This window comes from Sphaeramia orbicularis, chromosome 1 (assembly GCF_902148855.1).
Source record: "Sphaeramia orbicularis chromosome 1, fSphaOr1.1, whole genome shotgun sequence".
Classification (NCBI taxonomy): domain Eukaryota; kingdom Metazoa; phylum Chordata; class Actinopteri; order Kurtiformes; family Apogonidae; genus Sphaeramia; species Sphaeramia orbicularis.
This window is the reverse complement of record NC_043957.1, coordinates 21,136,311-21,157,373: the sequence shown is the minus strand read 5'-3', so window position 1 is coordinate 21,157,373 and position 21,063 is coordinate 21,136,311. Positions and strand designations below refer to the sequence as shown.

Genomic DNA, 21,063 nt, shown 5'->3' with positions numbered 1-21,063 from the left:
CCAACAATGGTGGTGTCATCAGAACTTTTACAGGTGACTGTGTGGAGTTCTAGTAGAATGATTACATTCAGTGTCCTTATGATTTGATGCCAATTCTTTGCGCTTTTGAACTTGCTCTGCCAGTTAGAAAGATGCTTGAATCACTCGTTTTTACACAATGACAAAGTATTTAATTAAAATCATGGCTGCATTAACAAATAAAAACAATTCTGCATCCAGGTCATTTAAAAAGTGAACCAAGATTTAAACCTTAGTGGTATGGATTTTCACACTTAGCGGCAGTGATACAGTATTTAAGTTCTACCCCCCCTTTTCACCTAAAATTCAAGTCACCTGTATCTGAAAGCATCAACATCAGTTAAATGTTAAGTTGTAGTTCTTCCATCGTAAACAAAAAGCCTGATGACCAGTAGTTATGAGAGTTGGAAAGATTTAAGTCTGGTATGTTGATGATCAATAAGACCAAGTACATAAAGTGGACTCAGACATGTGCGCTTTATTGGATTCTTGTGTACACCAGAGGCATGACGCCCTATGCACAAACCTTCATATACCTCAATACAAGGCGGAAGCTTTGTCTTTTGCATAATGACAAACATACTGGACCAAGTATCATTTAAGGCTGAAAGTACAAAAAACAAAACAAGATTCAGATTACATAATTTACATATTAAGCAATACTACAGGTCTGTTGGGCAGTGGGCCCACCAGAGAATAAACCTTCATAGAGGCAAATAAGGTGGTGAACAAAGACATCTGGAATGACCTACACAAACACGACAATGGACATCATGTTCCTTCACACATTCACACCGCCTGGGACGCTCTGGACTTCCTGCAGAGTTTCTCCCCATCAGGGCGCATGGTGCCATTAGCCATAGTGATGAGGGGAAATTGGAAGGTGTTGTGGGCTCAGCACACACCAGTGTGTTGGTGTAGGTATGTATGCAGAGCCAGTCGTTTGGGTTGTAGCAGTGTGTTTTGGGGGAGGGAGGGGGAATTTGACAGTCTGTTTAGAAGCACTTCCTGTGGACGATGCTGGGGCCGGACTCATCATACTCCTGCTTGCTGATCCACATCTGCTGGAAGGTTGACAGGGAGGCCAGGATGGAGCCTCCAATCCATACAGAGTATTTCCTCTCAGGAGGGGCAATGATCTACAGGACAACACATGAACGAGTTGTTAATGACTGCACCAACAGCCTATACTTCCACATCTGAAGTTGAAATGCAACAACAGCTTTACTTAAAGTTCAACTGTTTAATCCTGGTCAACCACTAGGTGGCAGAAGAGATAGAAACTTCTAGATCAGTCATTGCACTGCTAATATGGAGTGGTACCTAGCCTTTTTAAGGTTCATTCTTAAAGCTTTAACTCACTGCTCTGTTGAATTTACATACATCAATTCAGTTGTTTTAACAAGGTTGTATGATTTGTTGAACACCAAACTTCTGCACAATAGAAATGCAGCTTTGTTTGCTTACCTTGATCTTCATGGTGGTAGGTGCCAGGGCAGTGATTTCCTTCTGCATACGGTCAGCGATGCCGGGGTACATGGTGGTACCTCCAGACAGCACAGTGTTGGCATACAGGTCCTTACGGATGTCGACGTCACACTTCATGATGCTATTGAATGTAGTTTCATGGATACCACAAGACTCCATACCTGTAAACAAAAAAGTAAAATTAACAATAAATAATCTGAATTTAAAAATTACATTAACTTCTGCCCCCCTCCTTCCAATTTCTGGAAGGTGTAATCCAATGTCAGTGTTGAATTTCCTATTTTCAGGGATGACATTAGCCAAGCCTTTTCTGCTACAAGTTATGCAATGAAAAATCCATAGTTCTATAACTTACCAAGGAAAGAGGGCTGGAAGAGGGCCTCGGGGCAACGGAACCTCTCATTACCAATGGTGATGACCTGTCCGTCAGGCAGCTCATAGCTCTTCTCGAGGGAAGAGGAGGAGGCAGCAGTGCCCATCTCCTGTTCAAAGTCCAGTGCAGTGTAACACAGCTTCTCCTTAATGTCACGGACAATCTCACGCTCGGCTGTAAAGAAACAATGTTTCATCTTTAGCTTGTCATAATTTTCCCCATTTTTATGCATTTGCTCAGGTTGAACTTTGTTTAAAGTCTTTACCTGTGGTGGTGAAGCTGTAGCCCCTCTCAGTCAAGATCTTCATGAGGTAGTCTGTGAGATCTCTGCCAGCCAGGTCCAACCTGAGGATGGCATGAGGAAGGGCGTACCCCTCATAGATGGGTACTGTGTGGGTGACACCATCACCGGAGTCCATGACAATACCAGTGGTACGACCAGAGGCGTACAGGGACAGCACAGCCTGGATGGCCACATACATGGCAGGGGTGTTGAAGGTCTCGAACATGATCTAGAGGAAGGAGAACAAGAGACGTTACCAAATCAGGAGTGGGAAAAACAAAAACTAGTAATAAACTATCAATTAGTACAGTCAAATTGAAGAACACATTGGTTTGTTTTGAAACACTGAGGTAATTAGTCACTGCAATAAGTTGCAGTTTAGTCCTCATGTTCAATGTGTAGCATCCTACACTACTGTCAAACTGTTGCATCATGCAGACAGTTCAGTTAGACATTTTAGTTGGACACTGAAAACATCAGTCATCATGCTGCAACCATCATTCCTGAGACAGTGCAGACGGATAGAAACCTGAAATGTCCAGAGTTCAAAGATCAGCTCAAGACAGAGGAAACCTGCAGGATGAAGACAGTACAGGAGGGAAATGGACAGATTGAGCAAGAGGAGAAACGCCTGACAGTTTCCCATTTCAGGACCCTGCTGTAAGTAGATTCAGATTATTTTTCTGAGTGTGTCATTTCTTGTTACCTGGGTCATCTTTTCCCTGTTGGCCTTGGGATTCAGGGGGGCTTCTGTGAGCAGGACTGGGTGCTCCTCGGGGGCGACTCGCAGCTCATTGTAGAAAGTGTGATGCCAGATCTTCTCCATATCGTCCCAGTTAGTGACGATACCGTGCTCAATGGGATACTTCAGGGTCAGGATTCCTCTCTTGCTCTGTGCCTCATCTCCAACATAGCTGTCTTTCTGGCCCATACCAACCATGACACCCTGGGGAGAAAAGAGGAAGTGACATTTTGACACAAGGCTCTAGAACAATCTGTAACAAAGCAACATTATAGCACTAGAATAATGCCACCCTTTAAAATTAAAAGGGTCTTTGTATTTTCCTACAATTCCCCATCTTTGCACTGATCTTGTAGGTTCTATGGTCTATCATTCTGATTTGAGGTAAGTTTTGCATTAGTGAGAGTGCTGAAGCTGGGCTTTTAAAACAGGTAATGAGGAATGTAGAAACACAACCTATACTTATTTGTAAATGACTCAATAGTTTAGCATTTAACCCATGAAGTTAAGCATCATGATAAATGTGAAGTTCTTACTAAAAATAAGCAAGACTACAATGAATAATTTAAACTCAAACCTTGTATTTAAGGAAAAAAAAAAAAAAAAACAGAAGTAGAAAAAAATAATTACCTGATGTCTGGGGCGTCCAACAATGGAGGGGAACACAGCACGGGGAGCATCATCTCCTGCAAAGCCAGCTTTGCACATTCCAGATCCGTTGTCAACAACGAGGGCGGCAATTTCGTCTTCCATTTTCTGATGAAAAAGAAAAGACAGGATGTTAAAACCCCACGAACTGTAAAATACCCGTTGTCATCTTCAACTCCATCCTTGTCATTCCGGCCACTGGACACGGGATGTCGCCACGGCGCAGGTTCCAGCCCAAACCCGGAGAAACAAAGGCAGTTTCTCCTTCGTCTGGCCATGGCCATATAAGGCAAAAGTGAGAGCAGCTCAGACAGCGGCAGCCCGGCCCGGGAAGCCGCCCTGTGTGTCGTTTAAACCTCAAATGACAGCCACTGACGGCCACTCCCATCTACAGGGACGAGCAGAACTGAACCTACAGCCTCAAAAACCCCTGTCACAGCGGGTCTTTAAATGAATTAACTCCCATCCTGTCATTCATCAGGTCGTGACCACTTTACAAGGTTATGCACTTCAAAGAAACACCAACTTCCTAACATTAACTTTATGATAGAGGACTGCATAGATATACTGCCACATAAATAACGTTTCGAAGCCAATGCTGCAATTTTAGTTCATTATTTTAACTGTAATCCGCCTAATCTGCATACATGTGTCTGCGTGGGAGCTCCGGACACCGGACACCGGAGCCAGAGCAGATGCTTACATGTAAACGAGAAGGTCAAGCTCTTTACCATCAGTCTGATTTGTTAAACTGATGAAGTGATGACAACCTAGAACAGCCGGGTTATTCCACACCTCGTTGAACCAGTCGTCAACTCCAAAGCAAAACTTGCCGGCATAGAAACATTAACGGCAGCATCATTAGAGCAAAATACAATGAACGAATAACGGTCCAGCCAACTTCAGAGGCAAGTAACCCACCAAAAAATAATAATAATAATAATAACGTCACCTCAGCTTATTGACTCAAATATAAACCACAGACACAGATGCATGCATGTTAAATGTGACAGAAACTTTTGCCTTAATTCAGTGTTTTTCTTACCTGTGTGAGGGAGGGTTATCGCTTTAAGGATGACTGACTGAGACGCTACACTCCGGTAGGGTTTAGTGTCTGCACTTGACTGCAATGGAGGCCAGTAAATTGCAGGGTTTTATCAGAGCTCGTGCTGCAACCCCTTTCCATAAAAGGAGAACTTTCCGCACGGCGCCTTCTGATTGGTTCTGCCGCATCCACTGGGTGTGGCGCATGCAGATAGTTGAGCTTTGACAAGACAGAGGGGACAAGCGACACGAAAAGTAACCGACAGCACGGAAATGTACAGTTATCTGTATATTTATTCATTTATCACATTTAGCATTTCACTCTTAATTATCCTCATCATAATGGTGATGATACGTAAGTACGCAACATTCATGACCCCAAAACAGCCGGGTCTTTAAAGACTACAGCAGAGGTATAATGCTATGTTCAAAGACATTTAGCATCAGTAGTTTTTAGCTAGTTTTGGATGGTGCATCAGTTACAGTAGTATCATGTGTGCATTTGAAAACAGCCCTGTAATTTATGATGATTCAACTAGAACAAAGCCTTCAATCCGTAATACAACCACTCTCCAGATTTGCTTATATCTTGTCTCTGCTTTTAGGAATGGTGTATACAAGTGCAAAATTGACATACTCAAATTATTAATTGCTTTGAAAGGAGAAACTCCAAGGATTATAATGAGACAGTTGATGTCATTACTACTAGTGGATCATTATTACTCATTGCAGTGCCAAGACACATGGGTGGATCTTAAGACTCACTGACAGCGCTGTTAACACCATGACTGACATGTCTGCCCTGCATACCAGTGTCTCACACTAGTGCACACACACATACACACACACACACACACACATTCTGGGATAAGTGACACTCATACATGTGGTCAAGCTCAGGTATCTACTACAAGCTGTAAATCTTTTACCTTTCATCAGTTGCCTGGTGTTGTGTAAATAGGTGCATGGTGCAGATTAACCTTTGTGACCCCAGTGGAGACAAAGGTGACTACATACCTATATTTGGTGTGACAGTTAAACAGCAAGGCTGATATTATGAAATCATTTTGCAGAGATGTGAGTCATTTTGTTACATACCTGTGCACACCCCAGTGTCACTGCACCTATCAGAGGCTTTTTTTGATAGTAATAGATTTCATAAGCTCATCCTTTAACCTGACCAAAGGCTAAGTGGGTGGGTCACAGCGCTGCTTTAACTCAATAAGGGCACCGGATGAAAACTCATAAACTTACACTAGGAGATCTCAGTGGCTCTATGTGTTCCTAATAAGGATATATAGGAGCCAGCTCACCGTAAAAGACAGGAAGTAGGTTTTTACACAGCCTGACCTCTGTACATGCACGCAGGAAGTGACCACATGTTAGCAGGTATAGAGCAGTTAAGGACAACTTAGAGGGGGAGGGAGGTGAATGAGCCGATCATGGAATTGGCTTTTCCTCCCGACTGGTAATTCTTGCTCTGGATGGACACTAAATACACACACACACACACACACACACACACACACACACACACATACACATACACCAAGTATAGACCCAGGGCAGGACATCCATCCCTTTAAGAGTTCCTTTGGATGACATCCATATAAGGAGATATCAGAGCAAGTCACATGGGGGGGAAGAATGCACTGCTAAGGTCATGTGACCAGTCTGAGGAAATGAATGAATCTCCCTTTTTAAGGCTGAGTATGTGTGTGCATATGTGTTGCTCCTGGTTAGTGTACTTTTCACCTTGGTTTCTGCATCTTTCACCCCACATGTAAAGATGGGCACAGATGTTGGGAAAGAAAAAGTAACTTCTGCTTCACCAACTCCTCCCCAAAAGAGATTTCTCAGAATTTCCCCAGGACACTCATGCCATTTCTCAAGCCATTTCAAAACTCAGCGTGCATGACTCATGCATGCATTACAGCACACACACACACACATACAAATTCCCTCCCTGCATTGCTCACTCACACAGTCAGAGAAACTCGCAAGCCTGGCTCACAGCTCTGACTAAGACCGTATATGGAAAAAGCTAGCAGGTAGCCTCTGTCCACTTTTCACTCATCCCCTTCCCCATCTCTCCCTCTTTCTTAAATATATATTCACTCTTCCTCTCTTCCACTCTTTGACACAGTTCCTCCCTTTCAGAATCCATCATCCCCTAATTCATTTACAAAGCTTGTAGGGAGAAATACAGGAGTGTGATATAAGATCTTCTGTCTGGTGAAGCAGGCACATCACATTCAAGTTGAGTTTCATGGCCAGTGGAGAAGAGGTGTGGCTGCTTTGTACTCAAATGACAAAGAAAGGGGAAGAGGGTGCAGAATGTGAAGTACGTTGAATGCAATAAACAGGAAGTGGGTAAAATTGAAAAAGGTAGTTTTCAGGTCTGAGTGGTTTTCTAGTGTGTCATATATTAGGAAATTCAGCAACTATTTTTTTGGCTATGAATCTCTCTGTCATAATAATGTCATAATACATCTTCAACTGTTACATGACTCCTCATACCAGAGTCCCAAATGAATATGAAGTTGCAGCTTTATTTATATTTATGTGTATATTTTATGGGTGGAACTGGCTCAACCTACCACCTTCTGTTTCAACCTTATCTTGATCCTGTCTAATCTGATGCTGATGCAGACCCACCAAATGTGTGGGTCTGCTTTCTCTACTAAGTTGTAAAAAATTTACTTTACATCACCTTATTATTCAATAGAGTGAAATAAAAGTGTTATATTGTTCTCATCAATGCCACTACTTTGGAACAAAATGTTAATTTGACTAAATAGCCTCCTGGATTGATCGGACAATTTATTATTGGGATATAAACTCACGTTAACGCAAATGTGACACCATAACTAATTCAACTCCTGTATCTGCCCCAAATGTCCAAACTTTCCAAAAATGTTTCCATGCTGTACTTGAATTAAACAATGGTTTAGTTTGATCTGGCCCAAGACCACCTCTTTTGGTTGGACCAAAGACCAGCTGTTTTGTCCAGACCTTGGACAAAACAGCTGGCTCAAATGTTAGGCTCAAATGTGTCTGGACAAAAAGTACAAAAGACAGAAAATAGACTAGCCATTCAAGGCACACATTCCGCAAAGCAAAATTGCCATTTTGTTAAGGTAGTGTGGTGGGTTTGAAGAGCACTTCAGGGCCTCAAATCACTGCCAAAAAGAGCTTGCTGATGGTGAGGTAAAGAGGGGAAAACAACAGGAAAAGAGTGCACGCTTAACCTGATATTTTTCTTATAAGTCGGCCTTTTTAGGTGGAAAACTAATACAACAACCAAACAATGTAAGAATTGAAAAGTGGTATTTGTTTGTTAGGCTCTTTTTTTCTCTTTTTTTTCTCTCTTTGTATTATGACTATGAATGATGCCTTGCCTTGTGTGTGTACATATAAATGTATTTATGCATCTCTTTTTTTTTTTTGTCTTGTTTCCTGAAAGTGCGGTTGGCCAAATGTACAGGCTTGTTAATATCATTTTTACTATCCATTTTTTTACATACTTATTTAATTTACTTATACTACCTTTTTCTTTCTTTCTTTTTATTTATTTATACATATATTTATTTATTTATTTTTTCTCTTTCACTCTTCCTTTTAATGATCATTATTGATACCCTTTTTTTCTTAAAAAAAAAAAAAAAAAGACAACAGTGTACTTTGTATCATTGATGTCTTGTATAATATCTTATAAGACTGTTCGCAATAAACATTTTAATAATAAAAAAAAAGAAAAGTGGTATTTGTTACTGATGTTCGCCACAGACATTGGTGGAATTGAGTTGTTGCCTAGGAATAGAAAATAGGCCTTAAATCATTCAATGACACAGGTACAAGACAGACAGATGAAAGAAAGACACAACTTCAACACACAGCTGATAAATTGCAGCAAGTTTGGTTGAAAAATCTTGGTTTTTCTGTTGTGACAGACAGATGGACTCGCTGATCGCTATATCTCCCCCACATTATATCCTGATATGATTCCAAATCCTTTCAGATGCTTTAATAGCTCTGCATCTTGTGATTGTCTGTCAGGGAACAACTCATGTCCCTGAAAGTCAACCGCACAAATGTTTAACGGGGTAACATGATGAGATAATCAAATTTTTCATCCAAAGGTCACAATACAACTTCATTTTTTGTGAGTGGTCTATCTGAGAGGTTTTTCTTAAACTTGGCACAAAAATTCACTCTGATTCAAGGATGGACTGATCAGATTTTAGAGGTCAAGGGTCATTCACAGACTTCACAGAACAGATCTTCAGCCATAAACCTACTGTTTACAGTAATGTAACCCTGATCATCTAAAAAATTTCTACATAAATGTGTAAAAGGGAAAAATCACTCTGAAATTTCAGTTTCATATCGAAAGGGCCAAATGTCATCTGCATTGTAACATAATATTTAAAGATAAAAAAAAACTTCAGTGTGCATTAAACTTTACTCCTGTGTCAGAGTCATACATACCAATATATAGCGGCATCTCCCACTTAACTAAAAATATACTGAACACAGTTTATTAAATTTATTCACAGTCTTCACTACATATTTTATGCATCTCAGACATGGATGTTAACTCACAGAGACCTACAACCATAAAGCAGTGTTTGTAAAATGTAATACAGTTTATACCTTTGTGCTTGGGAAGTGGTACATAAATTTAATATCTTTGCAAAGCTCTGACTTCCGAGGTACATTTTACTTGGAGGACATTTATTTTCTTATTAAAACACAAGAGAATTCTCATCCTCCCCATGATTGAGGTTGAGACTGATTTTTATGAGCTATTATATATGACCAGAAAATGTGATATATCACCTACAAGTGATATCATTAATTTTTACACTATTGCAACAAAAAATATTACATACACCTGTATCGGAGGTTTTACAATGTTTTATTAACAAAACAAGAATATCTGTGCATTTGAAATCAAAAGGAAGCTGTAAATATCAGTGTAACAACAGGTTTGATTCAGGCGGTCCAGCTTTTCCCCAGGTCTACCAGCTCCATGCCTTCACAATAGGACCGCGGCCTCGTCACCCTCACCTGGTTTCAGAAAAGAAGAACACATAATCACATCATGTAACCGGACCTCTACCGCACACACACAGTCAAACACTCACCGTGGGTGTCCGGTGTAAGGACAGTTGTTGCAGAAGTGGGAATGGAGTCCACTGAATTGGTTCCACAGGCCAGCTACACACAGAGAGGTCACTGGCCTTACCCGAGTCCAGCACGCCGTCCCCCATGCTCATCTCGCTCCCCCTCCAACCGTACTGAGAGCTGCAGGGAGACAGGGAACACCACAGACATCGTCTTTGTTTTTGTGGTAATGATTCATGTTTAGTATTTTACATTTACAAGTGACTAGTCTGATGAGTCAAGTCAAACATAATGTGTGACATATTCTGTAACAGCAGGACCCGGAGACAATCTGGCAGAGCTGGGACCTACACTGGGGCCTTTTCCTGTTTCTCCAAGTGCCATTTGCTTTAGATAATACACCAATTATGGATTAGCACCTCATATAGCTGTACTAGTCTCACAGAACCTACATTCACACTTTATTAATGTCATACCAGTGCCAGAGATCCATCCATTATCATTCTAGAATGGGAAAAAAAAAAGAAATTTCACATAAAAATATTAATGTTGAATTTAAGAATCATGAAAATCCAATAAAACTTTCTGTGTCTTGTTTATCTACTGTGAGTCACAAGACATGGAAGCTATTTGTTCTTGAAATACTCTAGGTTGTTTATCTATTATTTCTTTAAATTAATTACACCTGTACTAAGCTTAGGCTGCAGCTACACTACATCAGAAGAGAAGTTGTTCTGGTGGAACGTTTGCATGTGGGGAAGTGAGCCATGGTATTAAAATGATCTAATCTCTGCAAAAGAAAACGGCACATTAAAAGATGTGTGTCTTTGTCAGTCTTAGTAGCTGCTGTTCAGAGGTTAATGTTACTCTTCTACATACTGAAGGGGATTGAACAGACATTAGAAGAGAAGGGAAAGAAGACTGAAATGGGAACATAATGACAGATTATTACAGCAGAATGCTACATAAACTAAAGGGTAAATAACCAATTAGTCCCTGTTTTTAACCAGATAAAATGCTGGCTGAGGTTAAAAAATTATTTTCCAAGAGTTAGCTGGTGGCAACAACATCATTACAACAATAAATAAAGACAGAACGAACAACTTTCAGACAGCACAAATGAATAAATGCCATATTTGGTCGCAATAATCAAATAAGGACCAAGTCCAGAAATGATTCCAGTGCAATTTTAGAAGCAGTCACATTGAACGAGAGTATAATTTTCTCAACCCTTTAACCCACAAAGCTGCTGATCAAAAGCATCTACTCATATCTAATGTTTAATACCTGTTGATCCATTAATCCTATCAATATGTGTAGAAAATTGGTGTACAATGCAGTCTGTCATCTTTTCATGATCATCAGATATGACCCATGTGGATGTTCAGAGGCCCCGTAGTGAACGTGGTAACACCGTCATCTTCTGTAACATTGATTCACCAGTAAAACACATGGAGTTTGACAAATGACAGTGGTTTTTGAGGCTTGTTTTTATGTTCAGTTAATGCTAAATTTTACTGAAAAAGTCACTTTTTATTCAGTTTTCTCTGTTTTCATATAATACCTTTTGAATCTTCTCTGAGTTTTCATGAACATCTACATCATCAGTTAATTAAACATAGGAAAAAATACATTATTTACACTGAATAATGCAAAATGCATCGGATAATATCATAATAAATGGTGACGAATCACTTAAGAAAGATTAAAAAGTGAGAAAACTCCATTTAGGAGCTGCCATAAAAGTTGCACTGGGTCTTTATGGGTTAAAAAAAGACACTGAGTGTAACTTTACTCCCTGAGAACTCCACCTACTACATGATTCTGGAAACTGGTACAAAGTTGAAAAGAACCTGAGACGGTGGTGGATAGTGTCTGAATGTACAGGTGTGGACGTGAGAGAAAAAAGCAGTCCACAGACGAACATCACAAACAATCACAAAACATCTAAGAATGAGGCATATGAAGCTCTAAGCAAACGTTACATAAAAAATACAAATAATTATCCCTGTGAAGGCTGCATTTGTCATATTTTTGCTGCTTTTTCTGTCTATTGTACAATCCTTTGTCATGGGGGAACTGCTCTCTGACAAAAAGTGCAGTTCTGCAGTCTGTGTGGTTGTATCAGGGTGATGTTGTAATATGTTATTAATGATCAGGACACCAGTTCTACAAAGCAACATCATTTCCCTCCTGAGTGTCTGGTGGTTTAGAATAGAACAATAAAATGGCTTCAGTTCCATTCACTGGAAAATGAACAAGGTTTAGGAGAGTCTGATTTAAGGACAGATGGGCTGAACACATCTGATTAGAGATGTTAAAGGACTGATATTTTGCTTTTTTTTTTGGAAAAGGGACTTATGCATTTTAAAACATTTCCCTGTGGTCTACATAAACGGTAAATACTCTGCTTGGGTCTGAATTCTTCATTAATGTAACTCCACAGGTCCATCTTCAACCCTATTCCTGAGTAATGACACCAGAACGGTTGTTTTGAGCGCTGGCCCTTTAAATGCACATGAGCCACTTCATGCCGCCCCCCCCCCCCCCCCCCCCCCCCCCAAGGTCGTTGACCGTTCTTTCTGTCCCGTTCAGCCATTTGTGTTCATTAATACAACCAACAACTGAACATTTTAGGTAATCGGCTCGAAGTTTGGGCATATTTTCACTTTTTACTACAACCGTTGCTGCTGACAAAAAATTATGTCATACTTGGAGAAATGTTCGTCGGAAGTCTTCACCTTATATGTGCAAATGTCGTGATGTAACTAGTTATAAAACATAACAAATTAAGCAGGAATTAAAACAGATTGTAGAAATCCACTTGATCTTTGCCAAAATAAATATAAAGATAGCTTTGCAGCACCTGGAGGGTTCAAATTCTAACTTTTTGAACTATAAGGGTCCAAATACACAAATAAATGTAAAGACTAATAAAAGTGGGTTTAGCAAAATATGACCCCTTTAAAAGAGATTTTTTAAAATATAAAATTTATGACTCAGATTGAAGTGAAATGACTGTCTCTGCTTCATCATGTTCACAGTTTTCAGGTGCATTATTACTAGTATTGATATGTTTCATCACGAGTAAGTCATATATACTTGTGTTTTAGTCTTTAGTATCACTTTAAATTTAGGAAAACTAACAACTTCTGACAGAAAACTGGGGCAGGTTATGTAGAATGTTTTTTTTTGCAGAACTGACTCGGAGGGGAAAACCATCTATGCAATGTGAAAGATCAGATAACAAACACAAGACCACAAATGTTCAGCCTTTTACCAGTTTGTGTGCATCAGTACCTGTGGGGGTAGATGGTATTAATGCGTGTGCCGTGGCTGGGGCAAGTAGACGGCAGTGACAGCGTGTCGTCATGGTAACAGCAGGGACGGTCGAGTGCCCGCAGGTGCAGTAACTCGTCGGAGCGTGTGAAGGCGGGATTATCCAGAGAGTCTGCAGACCCCGCCCAAGAACGCAACCAGAAGCGACCAGACAGCTCATCGAAATGGTTGAACCTGCGATAGCTGCACAGAAGAAGACAATTCAAGTCAATGTGTTTTTTTTTTCAAAACACAATGATGAGTTGGAGCTGCTCCTCTAGTGCCTTTTGCAGTTTTACTCTAGTTAGCATTATTGACACAGGTGAAAGAACAGATACTAGTGTGAGATGAGTACAAGTAATGAGTGATTCAACTTCCTCCCTGCAGTAAAAATAAAAAAGTACAGGCTCTGAAATGTGTAAAAGCCCTTTGAAGGACATCTCTACTGTCCGTTTCTGTGCAAAATTAAATGAACATCACATCACAATTGAGTTTTCAATATCAGAACAGAACTTTAACCATTAAGAACTCTCTCCCTCTCCAGTCTCCCTTTACTGTTTGTTTTTTCTGTTGCATCTTTTTGTCATGCTCTGTTTTCAGATTGCACTCATTTTGTTCATTTAAATTTAATGCTGTGATAACCAGGTCACCACTGTGTCTGTTTGATATGTCTTGTTCTGTCTTGCATGCCATTCTCATCTCATTTTGTCTTCTACATTGCATTCCTTTTCATGTAGTTTTCATCATGTTACCATTGTGCTATGGCCTCGTTTATTTTTAAACAGTGATATATAATAGATAATAATTGATAACACTGGGCAACAACAAATTTATTGTTTAAGTTTTTTGAGCTGATTTAGGATCATTTTGGTGTGCTGAATCCAAAAATCACATTAATTTTGCTCAATCAGGTCAACTTTCTGAACTATGCTACATATTGTTTTTTTTACATTTTTGCTTACATTTATGGGCATTTTCACATCATATGATACAAAATTCTTTCATATTTCTTGCAATAAACGAGTTCTGAAGATTTTACTTTTGCCAATTTATGATTAATGTTTTTTTTTTAATATTACAGGTGAATGAAATGGCTTCAACTAGAAGATCTTGCAAAAATAAGCCTGATGTATTCTGCTACATCTGCGGTGAATACACCATTGTACCTGACAGGAATCCTGTTAGAAAATGATTTTTTTTTCTCTTAAAACCTATTTTGGGTGAAAACTATATAAAAAAAAATCAACTGATAAAGTCACAAAAATGAAATCAATTTTGTGAGAAGATCAAATTTTTCAAAATCAAATTAGCAAAAAAACCTGACCTGATTGAGAAAAACAGATGTCATTTTTGGATTTAGCGGTGCAAAATGGTCCTAATTCAGTTGAAAAAACCTAGACAACTTGCAAAAAACATTTTTTTGTAACCCAGTGTAATTTATCTCAAATACATCAAAACTAAACAAAATTAGCTTCCAATGTCTGATTTCTTTAAAGCCTTAATAAACTTCAGTAAACAGGCTTACTTAATCCTTTATATGGTAAGTGACTATTTTTGGTCATTTCCACACAAATTACAAGACAGTGACAGCAACAGTTTCTGTGAGGACAGTGAGTCAACAGTCTCAGGTCCAATGTGGTCTACAGGGTCTGTAAGGTCCACCTCTGTATGAACAGTGAGTGTACCTGCTTTGTTAGGTTCATGAAGTAATGGTACTAATGTAAGGAATGATGTTCAAAGACATAATGTGGATGTGGACAGTTTTTTGTTTGTTTGTTTGTATGTTTGTTTGTTTGTTTTTGTAGTTTTGGTGTCTGGATCAGCACTTACGTTGGTCTATTGTTCTAAAAGTGATGTTCTAATGTCCTAACATACATGTTCCTGTACATATTATAGGCGTTTATCTTGTATTTTTTTTATGTTCACTTCTTGTGTTTTTTTGTTTTGCCACTTAGGAGCAAAGAACCAAATATGATAAGTTCAATGACTTTGATTTTCTACACAGCAATAAAAAAAAAAAAAAAAAAAAAAAGGAAAAATTTTACAAAAGTAATAAAGTCTTGTTATGACTTTCGATAACTCACTAAGAGTAAAATTTTGAATTTCAGAGTATTTTTATGATTGTCCTATAAAGGGTTAATACAATGCAAAGACACATACACTGACTGCTGTTACGTTCACAGTAATATTCAGATTTTACCAGCACTTATGTTGGTCTAATGTTATAAAAATGTTGTTGTAATGTTCTAAAAGTGACTTTCTTATATTTTTCTTTTCTTTTTTTTTTTAAACATTTACTCCTTGGAATTATTATTATTATTTGTTTGCCACTTATGGGCAAGGAACTAAAAATGGTAACTTCACTGACCTTTATTTTCGTTTCATTTTTTTTATTTTTTTTTAATTTCACTAACGTAATAAAGTCTTGGTATGTCCTGTAATAACACTAATACTAAGGTTGAAATTTTGAGTATTTCTATGAGTGAACTATAAAGGGTTAAGGAAGGAGGAGATAATCCATTCACAGTTTGTTGAAACTACATGATGATTGATCACATACTAATATTTTATTACTGAATCTCCTATGATCAAACCAGCTGAAGAAAGAAATGCTCAGGATTCGACTCTCTATGGACAGAAGCCCACTCCCCGCTGTTTAAGAGACACTGTGGATCTAAGGCTCAACTTCAAACATATTTTCCTCTCTGACCTCTCTCTGCGTCCACGTCCAGTATTAGACTTTCATCAAAGCTGGAGGATGAATTATAGCCCCTTTGCAGAGGAAGACAAGATCTTCCCTGTGTTGGCTGATTTAGAGGCTGTGAGGCAGCTTTCATCCCTTCAGTATTTCAGTTTGGAGTTCTGACTAGAGATGGTGGTTTCACTATCAAACTATGACACCTAGTGGACATTAATGAACTTACAATTATGATACATGCTGCTCTATTTTTTTTTTTTTTTTCTTTTTAACACCATCTGTCTATCACTTCCCTGTTAGCAAAATAAAAGGTGGTGAAGATAAACACACATTTTGCTCCAGTAGAAATACAGACATATGTGTTAAAAAAAATTAAATAAAATCCGAAATAAAAGTATAATTTGCACATTCTTGATGTCTTACCACTGTGACACAAACAGTTTTCTACACAAATATTAGAATGTTATATTGTTGACTGCACTCTACCCCTTGGTACACAGTACAGTTTTTTTAAAAGTTATTTTCTATGCTTAGATTTAAGTTTATTCCTATAACCCGCCCCCCGCCTTTATTTTTCTTTAACAAATAAAAGAAATACCATTACCCCAATCCTGGCTGAAAAATACAAATCTGCACATACAGAAAATACATACCGAAAAGTAATTACCATAAAATTGAGGGTTTTCTACATAAATAGAAATAGTAAATAAATAAATGAAATAAAATAAAATGACAATACAATAATAGAATTATAAAATCAGACCATACTAGTGTACAATTGTAGCTCAGAATAGGAAAGCAAATGATACAGAACTGTGGTTTTTCAAGAAAGCCATATACGGACCCCATAAACAGAACAAATTTCTTGTCCTTTTTAACAATATTTGTTAGCTTTTCCAAGGCAAGACTAGCAGACAGTTCTTTTATCCACAAGCCAATAGAAGGTATGTCCATACTTTTCCATAAAAGTCCAATTATCCGTCTAACTTGTCCAAAGTCAATGAGTAGCGACTGCTGCAACATTACAGCAACATCTTTAGGATATATGCCCAGCACACAAAGTTCAGCAAATGATGGGACTTCCATATCAACTACAAGGCTAATACAATCTATCACAGATTTTCAGAATCGCTGTAGCGTTGTACGCTCCCATTGACAATGATATAAAGTACCATTTTTTCTCTATATATTTCACACAGAATTCTGAAATATTCAAGAACATCTGACTAAACCTGCTTGGTGTGATATACTGTAAGTTCACATAAGCCATTTGTATTGTAACAATCTCTATTTTGTGTTAACAGATTGTTTCTGAGCTTTAAAACAAGCAATTTCCCAATCTGTTTTCTGAATATCTAAGTTTAAGTCGTGCTTCCAAGCCTGTAGTTTTTTGATAGTTGAATCCTTTGAAAAAGTCTTATTCCTTTATTTTAGTCTAGTTTAGTTGTTATCTCAGTTTTGTGACAGGAACTTGCAAAATAAGAATTTCATTAGTAAGTGTATTACCACTGCTTTTCTGCTGTGAATATGATAATAAACTTCTTGAATCTTGAATCTATAAGTACAGATTCAGCTTCATTGCTGCAGTAAAAATCTAAATATTTTCATTTTCTCTTTATTCTCCTTTTTTTCTAGCTGATATCTAAAATTACTGCTACTGCTTGTTTAGCATCATTTCTCGTCTTGTGTCAGCATTTCTTCATTTCAAACCTTTTAATTCAATAATCCAAAACCTGTGCTTTGGATTATTGAATTATCTCTGAAGCTCAGGTTTTTGCTTTGTCTGCTGATTTGTAAACGGCTCTTTTTTAAACTATTACATAGCTAAAATTATTAGACTATTATAAGAGTACAGGCTCTGAAATTGACCTGAAATTTATAAAAGCAAAAAGCAGACATTTGAAAGACATTACCAGGTTTTTCCGTGCAAAGATCAACTCAATTTTATGTCATATTAGTATATTTTTACTTTGCTCCAATATGCAAATTTGCTTTCATGGTCAGAAATGCTTTCTCTCAATCATCTATTGTCCATTTACTATTTGCTTCTTTTACACTGTTTATGTCCTCTCATTTGTGATGTAAACAGATTCTTTTTCCTCCATTTAGGTTGTAATCACTCTTAATGTGTAATGTAATGTAATTACTCTTACTGTGACAATGTTTAAGTCCAGGCTGAAAACAGCTCTGTTCAACTGTGCATAGAACAACTGAAAGGATTCTATCTGCACTCTTCTCTTTTACTTTGTTTTAATTGATTATTATTTATGTTTTATTGATTATGTTTTAATTGTAATTGTGTGTTTTTAATCTGTCTCTTTTCCATTTTTGTAAAGCACCGTGAATTGCCCTGTGTATGAATTTTGCTATACAAATAAATCTGCCTTGCCTCGTCTCTTAATGTTGTGAGAATTCATTTTTATGCAAAATATAAAATAATCAATAAGTCCACTCAAATGCATTAAAACTAAAATGATGAGCTTGTTTGGAAATTGCAAGTAGTAGAACGTAAGTTTCAAGAAAAAAAAGTAAAGTACAGTAACAATAAGTATTACTATTTTGTTACTACCCATCGCTGCACAACATGCAAGATCTCATCCCTGGGTTCTGTTTCTAGTGGTTTTACTCATAACCTAGAGGTGAAATTCATAGTTTTCAGTGCCACAAAATGAATTCAGCACCACTCTGTTACCATGACAACTTTCCAATTCCACACTAACAAGGCACTAAGTAGACTGAGAGTATGTATGTTTTGTCTATGTCCAAAACTGAAGCATGAAACCAACAGTTTGTGAATGTCATACTATTTTCATGGCAGGATGCAAGAACTGGATACTTCACTCACAAAAACATCCCACAATATAATGCACTCGAGATGACAACAACAATCAGACAATGGTGGAAGGTGAACAGAGCCTAGTAGCTGATAGTCAGCAGTATTCAGGGTTGTATAATAACAAAAATAATACATCCTTGGTAGTATTACACAGATGCTTGTAGAAAGAACACTGGCTGGTTTCCAAGGTTACATGATACCGACTGGGAAGAAAGTCTGACATGAATTCACACCGTGAGCCATGTGCTGCAAAGATACATCATACTTTTTATTTCACCAGTATCTCGACTGTTAGTATAGATACTGAGTATGTAGTGCATAGTCTGGAATTATAGACCTTGTAGTGTTTTTGTGTTTGATACGCTGCTTCATTTCGTCATTCATACAATATATATATATATATATACTATTATATATATATTTTATATATATATATATATATATATATATATATATATATATATATATATATATATATATATATATACTACTATTTTTTGAATATCTTTTTATTCTCTCACAGGTACATTTTGGGAATTGAAGTAATTATGCAAAAGGCAGAGTGTTTCACAAAAATGACTGCTGTTGCAAAATCACTCACGATTTATTTGTGTTTAAATGGGCAGGTTCCGCATGTAACACAAGTGGACATGATGGGTTACGCGCGAAACCTGGAATGAGACTGAGATTCATGAAAAACCCACATGTCTGGGTTAGAAAAACCACTAGGATTTTCACATTTAACAGTGTGTTTATTTGTAGCGGTATATAAAACCATTTACAGCCATGTGTTCCAGATCAAATGCACTGACACCTAGGTAGTTTTTCAAGTCCCAATTTTGATCCTGTTTTTGGCCCCATATTTTATTAAAAATTCATTAATTTTGGGATGGCTCAGAGCAAGAGTATACTTTTTATGCATTTATCTGAGGTCATCATTGGGTACATCCTGGTGGGAAATATGTCTAAATTTCTCTTTTATTTTTGGGTCTAAAAAGCTGGCAAAGTGCCAGATACCAAAATGAACCCAGTTTCATAAAAGCACCCATATCGTGGTCAATATAGCTACAAACACATTCAGGGAGATCACAGTGTTTTACATTAGTTTTATGTTACTGTTATAGTGTGGTAAGTACAATAACGCATTACACTGCAAACATTCACTCTGAACTTGTAATGAAATCTATGAGTTTTCATCCTGGTTTTACCATTTTTATGCTTTAACAATGTCATGATTATGTACTGTTACTGAACCTACTGTGAATATCTGTTGTGTGGTCATTGAATAATCATGTGTCATGATGGGCAGAATTACAGGTGAGGGAAAATTCAGTTTAACAGGTTGAAATTAACCACCTACACAGCTTAAATTAGTATGTGTAAATTGATTGTGTAAAATAGAGTCAACAATAGAGTCCAAAATCATGTCTGTTGTTTGCAGTGTTCTTGTTCTACAGCCTTTTGTTGCCTTTTGGTGAATGTTGTTTCTGTCAGGTTAGAGCTGAATGAACACAGCTCCGACCGATTCATAATCAGTTAAGGATATAACCAGCTTTAACTAAGTTACTAATGTTAATATACAGATTTTTTCTACTTTTACTTTTAGCCCCCCCACCCCCAAAGGAGCCATTGCTCTTTGATCAGGTTGCATTTGTAATAAGAATCTGTTCTTAATTGCTTGTCTGGGTAAATAAAGGTTAAATAAATAAAAATTAATGATGGCCTTTGCTCTAGAGCTGCTTATTGAACTTGAGGACACATGGACAGAGTCATCATATTTTTACCTCCACTGAGTTAACATGACAGCTGTCTCTTTCAATTAGTTGTTGCCATGAATTATCATCCCATCATTATTTATTTTAACTTTTTCCATTTGCCAGGCATGCACTTAACTCAGTAATAACATACATCATTCATCAACTCAAAGTAAGTTCAAAGTGAGGTTGAACTGAAGTTACAATCTATTTCCTGAAATAAAGCCCTGGTGATGACAGTGTTACTGTCATGTTGTTCATCTGAAGACAGTAATATGGCTTTGAGTTATGTTAACCCATAAAAACCCACAAAGCCACCGGTGACCAAAAGCGTCTACTTATCTCTAATATTTAATAACTGTTGATCCACTAATCCTATCAATACATGTAAATCGGTGTAAAATGCAGTTTGTCGTCTTTTCATGTTCATGTTTTTTCTATTTTTATACAATAACTTTTGAATCTGCTCTGAGTTTTCATGAACATCTAAATGATCAGTTAATTAAACATAGGGGAAAATACACTATTTACACTGAATAAGGAAAAATACATTGGATAATATCACAATAAATGGTGATAAATCACTTAAAAAAGGTTAAAAAAGAAAGAAAAATCAATTTAAAAGCTGCCATAAAAGCTGCACTGGGTCTTTATGGGTTAACTCAAATGCATTTTGATGAAATAAGTATTGTTTGTCTATGTACTGTGATCTCACAGTATTATTTTAAGGT

General features: G+C 37.5%; 2 protein-coding genes across 2 annotated transcripts in view; both read right to left on the bottom strand.

Annotated features, from left to right (window-relative positions):
• Window positions 1–471: 471 nt before the first annotated feature.
• Window positions 472–4,740, bottom strand: actb1 (actin, beta 1). Its single transcript, XM_030129019.1, has 7 exons — window positions 4,598–4,740; window positions 3,535–3,660; window positions 2,869–3,108; window positions 2,145–2,391; window positions 1,862–2,053; window positions 1,486–1,667; window positions 472–1,157 (listed from the first exon to the last, which is right to left on the bottom strand). Exons 2-7 carry the CDS (start codon window positions 3,655–3,657, stop codon window positions 1,014–1,016), a joined length of 1,128 nt encoding a protein of 375 aa, XP_029984879.1. The 5' UTR covers window positions 3,658–3,660; window positions 4,598–4,740; the 3' UTR covers window positions 472–1,013.
• A 4,765-nt stretch (window positions 4,741–9,505) lies between these two features.
• Window positions 9,506–21,063, bottom strand: part of LOC115429786 (uncharacterized) — a 28,470-nt gene continuing 16,912 nt past the window's right edge. The window contains exons 9-11 of the mRNA XM_030149508.1: window positions 13,027–13,248; window positions 9,747–9,906; window positions 9,506–9,669 (exon numbers count right to left, since the gene is read on the bottom strand). Of these exons, the coding sequence (XP_030005368.1) occupies window positions 9,595–9,669; window positions 9,747–9,906; window positions 13,027–13,248 (457 nt within the window). The 3' untranslated portion in view covers window positions 9,506–9,594. The remainder of the gene's footprint in view (window positions 9,670–9,746; window positions 9,907–13,026; window positions 13,249–21,063) is intronic.

What these genes read in the sequence shown, in the direction of transcription:
- actb1 (XM_030129019.1), bottom strand. Translation starts at nt 3,657, where the DNA reads ATGGAAGACGAAATTGCCGCCCTCGTTGTTGACAACGGATCTGGAATG. An exon ending in ACAGGGAAAAGATGACCCAG is followed by an intron (nt 2,392 to 2,868) that starts GTAACAAGAAAT and finishes TCCTTCCTCTAG; the next exon opens with ATCATGTTCGAGACCTTCAA. An exon ending in CTACAGCTTCACCACCACAG is followed by an intron (nt 2,054 to 2,144) that starts GTAAAGACTTTA and finishes GTTTCTTTACAG; the next exon opens with CCGAGCGTGAGATTGTCCGT.